Here is an 8,792-nt window from a genome sequence, read left to right on the forward strand (position 1 = left end):
ACCTCCCTCCACTCTGCCCTCATGCCGGAGAAGTTGTGAGAGGAGATGTCCTAAAAGATGACATCAGCTTCAAGAAAGAGCAGCTGCAATGAGATAGAACTCCAAGCTTCACTTGGTATTTTTCTGTGGTCCTTAGGGCCACAGATTTCTTGCCACAGCTGAAAACACTGTCCCTCTAAACCTCCAGCTGAGTCTAGATGTCTGGGATACTTATGGTCCCCATCTGCTCTGAGGAGGTGGACTCTCTCCTCCCCATCAGCTCTTCTTGCTGTTCCTACTATTGTCACTAGATGGCGCCAAATACCACCAGTTGAGGATGAAAGAGTTGGAGCCAAATACAAGGGATGGGTGCATCCTGGAGCCAAATAGGAGATACGGATGATGCATCTTGAACCTGATCTTATTCTAGAATTCATTTGTCTTGGGGACATATTATTCTTATAAGTAGATTATTTTTAGAAACTATGTTTATGAACATCATTTCTAAATATAAATACTCACAAATATGTTTTTCTGAGCCTCCCCATCTGCTCCTATCTGCCCTTTGTCTTTACCAACAGCAGCAGGAAACTGGGACACAGTCCATGATACATTCATCAAGTTTCTAATATAAAAAAAAAAATTGAGGATAAGTCCAATTAGATGAAACAGGTGGCTCAGCCCGTGGATGGGTCTGCCACTGCCTGCTCTCAGGAGGGGCTGAAGAGGGGCAGCCTGGGCAGGGTGTTAGGGGGCTCCTGAGAAACAGAGTGGGATATGATAGACTTTTTGTATTTTATGGGTTTGTTTGTTGTTTGGGGGTTTTTTGTTTGTTTGGGTTTTTTTTTTTTACATGTTTATATTTTATGTTTTACTAGGACAGGTGCTAATGTGGAGATGAAGAGTGGGACCAGCAACCTGAATGTAGGGGAAGCTCCCATCCTGGGGTTCAGAAGTGAGGCCAACTCCAGATTCTTCCTTGTCCCAGGCACAAGGTCACCTGGTGGGGTCAAGTGGTCAACAAAAGCAAAGGGACCAAATTTCAAAAATGAGAGTTGCAATCGGACCCTGCTAAGCTGCCTCCTCAGTAGAGTCTCGCACCTAAGCCCTCCTTGCCCAAGCCCTCCAAGCTGCCTGTCACCCCCTCATCGAAGAGACCCCCAAAATCCCGTGCTCCAAAACATTGCCCCTCCCCCACCACAACTTGGGCCCACACAGATCTACACCCCATCAGAAACAGGAACACCACAGCCACACACCCTGGTTTGGTTCCTTCTTTTATTGGCAGCCTGAGGGCCCTGCTCCTCCATAACGAGGCAGGGGAGGACCTGCCTCACGGTTGCAGATTTGCTCACAGGAACTGATCCTTGGAAAAGGGTTGTGTAAGGAAACTCCCTAATCCCCTTCTAAATTGTCCACATCAAATGAGATTAGGGGCTGGGGATGTGGCTCAAGCGGTAGGGTAGTGTGCTCGCCTGGCATGCGTGCAGCCCGGGTTCGATCCTCAGCACCACATACAAACAAAGATGTTGTGTCCACCAAAAACTAAAAATAAATAAATAAATATTAAAAAATTCTCTTTCTCTGTCTCTCTCTCTCTCTCTTTAAAAAAAAAATGAGATTAGGCCCCACCATTTTCATTGTAATGGTGAAACCCTGGGGGCTGGAGCTCTCTGGTAACTGGTGAAGTGTTAGGAAGGCCTTTAGGGACTTTGCAGGCCCAAGGTCACAGGACTAGAGTTATGAGGAAGTTGGCTTGCCTGACTAACCTGGCGTCCCACACCCTACTCCAGGTGACTGCCTTGTGCCTTCTGGGAAGAGCTGGCCTTGGGCCTGTGGTCTAAAAATCAGGAGTTACTCCACCAGAAGAGAAGGAACCATGCTCAGGTTGGCCTCCCAGACCTCACATGATAGGGCGGAGGGCCAAGGGCAATGCGCCCAGGGGCCTGTGCTGGGGAATGTCAGGGAGGAGGACAATGTCCTCTCCACAGCTCACAGCCTCTCAGGAAGGTTGAACAGGGGAGAGAAGCTGGCTGGCCACCTCTCAGGGCCAGCAACCACAGGCTGACCCAACTGTGCCATAGTGAAGGTCGCTGGTCCATGTGCCCTCTGGTATACCAGACGGGAAAGATCCAGATGGGCAGTATAGGACTGAGGGATTGCGGGGAGCAGGCTGCACGGTAGAAATAACAATCCAGAAGAGGTGACCCCAGGCTGGACTCGGGAGGAAGCCTGGTGGGTGTCTGAGCCTGGACAAGCTCCTAAAAATTGATGTTCTTCAAGTCCGTGGAGCAGCGGTATCTTCCATCCAGGAACCTGGAGCACAGCAGGTTGGGTGAGCAGGGACAGGTGTGGTGCTGGCGTTTCCGGAAGAAGGGGACCTGGGGAGAGCAGAGAGGGACACCTTCACCCACAGGGGTGGCCTCCAGCCGGAGCCTCTGGGGGCCCAGCCCTGTCGAATGCCTCACTCCACCTCCCATACAGCCTCGCCCAGCAATACTAGAGGTTATAGCTGAGGAAACGAGGTACAGGGTGATCGAGCAGCATGCGAGGACCTCGGCTCACCTACGGAGGAGCTAGACGTGTACCCAGGCTGCCTGGTCTTCAGACGCAGCACCCACGCCCAGCTCTGTTGACTGGACACCTACTGTGTTAGGTCTGTTATGTGCTCAACTCTGGTGGGTGCCTGGGGGCAGCCGTGTGGGACACACAGTCTCTGCACTCTGACTCACTGCCCAGAGGGCCACCAGACCACCAAGGAATCCTTGAGGGGGGCTGATTAGGAACCACGAGCACAGGTTCAGTGTCAGACACCAGGTTTTAGTTAACCTTGCTGCACATCCACTCTGCTATCTGTAAAATGGGCTAATAGCACCTACAATGTGGCTAGAAGAGGCTTAAAGTATATATTTACAAAAAGCTTGTCTGCAGAGTGGCTTGTAGGAGGCCACCAGACCACCGAGGAATCCTTGAGGGGGGCTGATTAGGAACCACGAGCACAGGTTCAGTGTCAGACACCAGGTTTTAGTTAACCTTGCTGCACATCCACTCTGCTATCTGTAAAATGGGCTAATAGCACCTACAATGTGGCTGGAAGAGGTTTAAAGTATATGTTTACAAAAAGCTTGTCTGCAGAGTGGCTTGTAGGAGGCCCTCCGTGTTAGTTTTATTATCACTCAGGTCCCCGCTGGGAATACGGATCTGCACTGAAGCCCCACACACTCCAAAGCAAAGGGGGCCGCCGAGCTGCACAGCCTCCCCACCACCTCCTCATGGTGTGGGGAAAAGGCCAAGATTGAGAGGGACACTACTGGAGGAGTCTCACCCCCGACGGGGCACCGAATCTTGTAAGATGCCTGAATCTGGATGTCAGGCCCCACCCCGCATAGCCCCCTAACCCCGCCCCCCAGTTTTGTCTGCACCTGTTGACCATGCAGAAGCAAAGGCCCTGTGGGCTCCTCTACACCCTGTGGCTGGGAGCTGGCTGCCAGGGGATGGAAGCAGAGCCCTCACTAGATGCTTAGGGCACAAAAGAGTGACAGCCTTCTTGAAATGTGTGTTCCAAGTACCTGCTGGCCTGGCTTCAGAACCGTTGTGTAGAGGAGCCATCATTTGGGGGGTCTTATTTCATGGTTGCTTTGTTGTTTGTTTGTTTTGTTTTGTTTTGTTGGTACCAGGGATTTAACCCAGGGGTGCTTTACCACTGAGCCGCATCCCCAGCCCTTTTTGTTCTTTATTCTTGAGACAGGGTCTTACTAAATCACTTGGGGCTTCACTAAGTTGCCTTGAGCTTGTGATCAAGGTGGAGGCACCACCACCCCCAGCTGATTTCACGTTCTTGAAGGCAGGTCTCTGAGGGAGGTTTCCAAGGGAGCAAAGGGCATTTGAGACCCTTTCAAAATCCAGATTTCTCAGATGGATAAGAGACTGCAGGGGGGAATCAGTGGGCTCCCTTTAATGTATACATGAGGCAAAAAGCAGTCATGCTAGTTACCCAAGATCACACAGCAAGTAAAGAACTGGAAATGGCCATAACCCCCTCTCCAGGCCTAACAGTCTGCATGACCAGTACGACTGAAGCCAGATTTAAAGTTAGGTAGTCAGTGTAGTTAGGGAAATCGGGTCTAAGATCGAGTAAGATCCAAAATGGAGGCCATGTTGAGAATGAAGTGGGGGCGGGGGCAGAGCAGAACTCTTGGAATGTTAATGAAGTCCGGGAAAAACCCAAGGCCGGAGCCCATCCCAAAGAAATGTTAATGAAACAGCTTCCTGCAAAATTGAAGATGCTGACCCAAAAGTCCTTCCTGCCCAGATTACTTCTTTGGCCCACCTGTGCCCCACCCTTCGGGCCTTCCCACCTACATTCCATCACTGAAAGATAACAGAACAGGGGACAGGAATGGGGGGGGCAGATGAAGACCCTAGGTATAAAAAGGGGAGACAACCGCACTTCCACGGATTCCATCTCTTGGGTCCCCTTCTTCCTCCGGGAGAAGTCTTTTCTGCTGTCCTTTAATAAAGCCTCTATTTTCCACCCTGACCTTGCCTCGGCGTGCTTCTCTGGTGTTATACTTCAACATTGGGGAAGCAAGGACTCTGGCTGTCCCCGCAAAGGAGGCAGTCCCAACATCAATGACATGTAGCTAGAGTTGATGTCAGAAAACTGCAGTTCCAGTCCCAGCTGCCTCGGTGACTATGCATTGAGCAAGTCACGTGACCTTGCTGGATCTGTTTCCTCACCATGGCCCAGGGCTGCTATAAAATCAAATTGTCTTAGTGGTTCTCCAGCCTGTCTAGAAGATCATAGCTCAGGATGTCAGGCCCTGTGAGATGCACAAACATCGTCTGTGGGACACTGAGTAAGGTGGGTGTTTGTGGGGGTGGGCAGCAGACAGCCCTCTGGCATTTAGGGGCCTGCTCAGCTGTGGAGGAAGCAGAACTGTACTCAGAAGCTCCAGCCCTGGTGATCTTGGCTAGAGCCAGGCCCCAGGACCTCCCGTCCTGTGCAGCTCAGGGCTCACCTGAACACACAAACCAAATGTGTGTTGCGTGGTCACCTACCTTGTGGCTGCTGGGGTGGCACGTTTCTCCTTCCTGTCCCAGTGGGGTACATATCCGCAGCCCCCGCAGCCACAGGCTGATGGCACAGCAGGTGCGTGCTCCACATTGGAGATCCCACTCACAGGCCTGCAGAGACAGAGAGGGCAGCACTACTACCTGTGAGAAGCCAGGTTGCAGCCCAGCAGTCCTCTGGGGGGTTGTGTGTCACCTGGCCCCATCACAACAGCATGCCTTGGACTGGGGTTATTGCCCCTGCTCCCTTCATGGGCAGGATGCTTCATGTCCATCAGGATCTGGGTTTGAGGGACTGTCCCAGCTCCTTGGAGACCTCTCAGTGGGGAGGCAGACCTCTTTGTCTGAAAAGTCCAGTGGGTCAGGAGGGATAACCCTTCTAGAGCCAGTAGATGCTCAGCAGATGCTGGTAGGATTGAGTGATTTAGAATTCTCAAAGCTGGGAGGGTCCCTGATGGCCCAAGCCCCTGAGTGGTCAGCACTAAGCTGCTTTCAGCCAAGAATCTCCAGCCCAAACTCAGCACCCTTACTTGATGCCTGTTCCACATGTTGGTACCCCTCTCCCTAGAGGCCGATTGAACTGGTATCTCTCCCTAGTGCTTCTCTACTGGCCCCTGGGATCCCCCCAGTAGAGATGGACCCCACAGGGCTCGGCTCCCAGAATAGGCTGTATGTCCCTGCCTGGTTTCCAGAAGGTGACATTTGTAAAGAAGGCAGCAAAACCCACTTTACCCATAAGCTAGGATCAGAACTGGCCACTTTACAGAAGCTGAGTGCTTTCGATGAACTGAAATTTGAAGCTGTGTCTTGATTTGCTCTTTTCCAGTGGAGGCTGGGGAGGGCTCAGGCTGCACGTGGGGACTGCATCCAGAACTAGAAGTTCCCCACTTTCTCAGCCCCGGGAGGAAAAGAGGTTGCCAATTCCCTCCACCCAGAGGAGACACGGGTAGCGGTCACCTGGCTGCCAGTCTCCAGCCCAGCAAGGGCACCCCTCATACCTAGCCATGCTCTGAAAGCTGAGAGTCGGAGGAAGGAGACCCCCACCTGGCTCTTATCTTTCAGGGATGGGCATTGCTGTCCCACTCTGGTAGTGGGACCAGACAGCCTTGAACTTGGGGACATTTGCCATCCAGGTAACAGGAATGTGGAGAGGGCAGAACTTGGCCTCTTCCTGGAAGTTACCTGTGGACATCAGCAGGACTCCGAGAATGGAGTCTACTGTCTAACTATTCACATTGCTGTCGTGCATTTCCCGTGGGCCAGATGTCAGAGCTGGCCAAGTGAGGTTGACATGGTTTCGGGGCCCACCTGGTGCTCCCATCCTGACCGCAGGACTGCTGGGCCTTCCGGCTTCTCCCTTCCACCCACCCCCACCAAGCTTCAGTGCTTTATGCTCGTTCCGTGCCTGTTTTGGATCTCCAAAGCGATAGCTTACCCTTCATATATGTGCCTCTTTTGAACCAACCAGTCTTTTTCCTTTAGAAAGGAGAATGGAATTATCCTTTCTACCAACACGAAAACAAACCCAATTCCAGCCATTGTTTGACATTACTCCACAAAAACGGTGGAGGTGGTTGAAATAAAAGTTCATTTCCCTTTTTCTTCTCATGACTTTGACAGGAAAGGTTTGAGTGCAGTGTTACTTTCTTTTAGTAAGAATAGTCCCGCTGCCCAACACCACCGGCATCCATGCCAGAGTGGGGCAAAGTAAGAGCCAGCCTTCAGAGGGGACATCACCCTCACAGAGTCGTGGGCACTGACGTGTGCAGCACCCGTGGGCTGAGCCTGTGCTGTCAGTCTGCATTTCTAGAAGCCAGTTAAACTGGTATCTCTCCCTAGTGCTTCTCTACTGGCCTCTGTTTGGAGCATTTTTTAGCCAAATGTTGGTGTCGCCAGTATTCCTCTCAGAACTGGGCACAGAGCAAAAGTATTTCAAAACATTCTTTCTTTCTGAGTGGAGGCAGCAGGGGTGATACTGATGTAATTGCAGCCAATGAGCTATTACTGCCCTTAATTAAACCAACATACTGCTACGTCAAAACTGACATGTGGACCAGACTGTATATGAAAACCAAAACTTACACAAAAGGTAAATTAAGGGATGAATTCCACTTTATAAAAGAATTCCCAATGACACAACAGGAATCTTCATTTTTCCCAAAGACTAAAACTTCAAAAATTCTCAATTGTCTCCGAATGCATTTAAAACAAGATCTTCTTTAAACACAGCTTCTTAAAAGCCAACCCTGTTTATCAGAGTGAGGTCCAACTAATCTGAAAATCACAAACAATCCCTCTCTGGGGTCCCTTTGGTTTGTGGTGTGTTGGATGGCGGGGCCACCTGTGTGGTTCCCGGGCTTACATCCCCTGCAGACCCTAGCACTGTCCTGGAACCCAGGCAGAGAGAACGCTAGAGACTTACCCCAGTGATCACCGCACAGTCGGACACAGTTACTAGGAGGAGCATGATTGAGACTTTCATGGCACCTGTCATGGCCACCTGGAGTGAAGGCAAAACACGGTCTTCTCCAATGCCTCCTGCTTCCCCGGCTCAGCCTCGTGCCCAGCAAACTGGGAAGCCCAGGCTCTCCTGCCCCACCCTCCTCCTAGATTTATATGGTCGGGTCCAGGGCTGCCTGTGGCTGCCTCATCTCTGTTCTTGCCTTCCCTATTCCCGGCGTTATTCAGATGATCTCAGAGGCGAAGATGAGAGCTGAATCCCTAACAACATCAAATCACCACAAAAACTAATAAAAATGGATACGTCGAGGGCTTTGACAGTCGCTCTAACTCTTCCAGGAATGCAGAGCTTCAGAAAGCTATGTGCCATTGCTCTTGATATTCTTTTCTGCCTCTGGGTGTCCTTCTATGCTGCTTGGGGCAGAGAGAGGCTTGGTAATGAATTAAGGGATTTGCAACATCACCATTTATCCTTTCCTGCCCCAAACCGTGAAACACGGAGTGTTATTGATTCCCTCCCACTCAGCCCAACAAGAATTATCTGGGCATTTACCAGGGGATCAACACGGAGGTAGCTAAAAAAGTTACAAGTGGGGAAGGTGCTGTCCCTGGTCCTCGAAAGGTGAAAATTCCAATAAAGAGACATTAGACAGTGAGAAAACAAGTCCAGATTTGTGGGGTTGCACTCCCAGGTGGGACACCTAACTGTCTGCTTTCTACTGGGCTCAGGATGAACACCAGCAAACACCCTGGTGCAGGAGCCAAAGGCAGATTTAATCAGCAACCCCACAGGTCCCATGCTCTCAGCATCCTGCAGAGAAGCAAACTCGGGCTGAACTTTAGCTCAAAGGTATGACGAACTACAATGCTGTCCTTCCTGCTGCATGGGGTGAGCATGACAGTGGCCTTCTCTGTGGGCAAACAAACACAGTGGGCACAGATGCCAGCCTAATAAAAAGGTGACTTTGGGCATAGCCCTTCTTGCTGGAGGGAATGGCCCTAGTTCCAGCCCTCACTATTCCAGACAACCCAGAGAAAGTTCCCTGATCCTTTCCCAGACGATTCAGTTCATCTAGATAACAATAAAAGCTAATATTGTTTCCAGATATATTTTGCCATATGTTAATACAGGCTGACCACCTCTATTCCAAAAATCTGACATCTTAAATGCTCCAAAATGCAAACCTTTTTGACCCGATGCCAAATGTGGAAAATTTCATACCACGAAACCGTGACATGCACAACATTACTTAAAATGTCATATAAAATCACCTTCAGCC

At 50.7% G+C, this 8,792-nt stretch overlaps 1 protein-coding gene and 1 long non-coding RNA gene across 2 annotated transcripts; one reads left to right on the top strand and one right to left on the bottom strand.

The window, feature by feature from the left end:
* Positions 1-1,243: 1,243 nt before the first annotated feature.
* On the bottom strand, positions 1,244-8,313 carry Prok1 (prokineticin 1). The gene is made up of 3 exons (XM_046467289.2): positions 7,475-8,313; positions 5,041-5,166; positions 1,244-2,360 (listed from the first exon to the last, which is right to left on the bottom strand). The coding sequence occupies exons 1-3, from the start codon at positions 7,544-7,546 to the stop codon at positions 2,241-2,243; spliced, it is 318 nt and encodes a 105-aa protein (XP_046323245.1). The 5' UTR covers positions 7,547-8,313; the 3' UTR covers positions 1,244-2,240.
* On the top strand, positions 2,084-4,519 carry LOC131425043 (uncharacterized). Its single transcript, XR_009228850.1, has 2 exons — positions 2,084-2,635; positions 3,160-4,519. It is a non-coding gene; the product is annotated as an uncharacterized LOC131425043 (long non-coding RNA).
* Positions 8,314-8,792: the final 479 nt, after the last annotated feature.

This window comes from Marmota monax, unplaced genomic scaffold (genome assembly GCF_021218885.2).
Source record: "Marmota monax isolate L192 unplaced genomic scaffold, Marmota_monax_Labrador192_F-V1.1 WCK01_AAM20220418_F8-fsc00181, whole genome shotgun sequence".
NCBI classification, from domain to species: Eukaryota; Metazoa; Chordata; class Mammalia; order Rodentia; family Sciuridae; genus Marmota; species Marmota monax.

Coding starts and splice junctions, on each gene's coding strand:
- Prok1 (XM_046467289.2), bottom strand. CDS start 7,546: ATGACAGGTGCCATGAAAGTCTCAATCATGCTCCTCCTAGTAACTGTG. Junction 5,167..7,474: donor ACTGTGCGGTGATCACTGGG/GTAAGTCTCTAG, acceptor CTGTCTCTGCAG/GCCTGTGAGTGGGATCTCCA. Junction 2,361..5,040: donor GCCACCCCAGCAGCCACAAG/GTAGGTGACCAC, acceptor TGCTCTCCCCAG/GTCCCCTTCTTCCGGAAACG.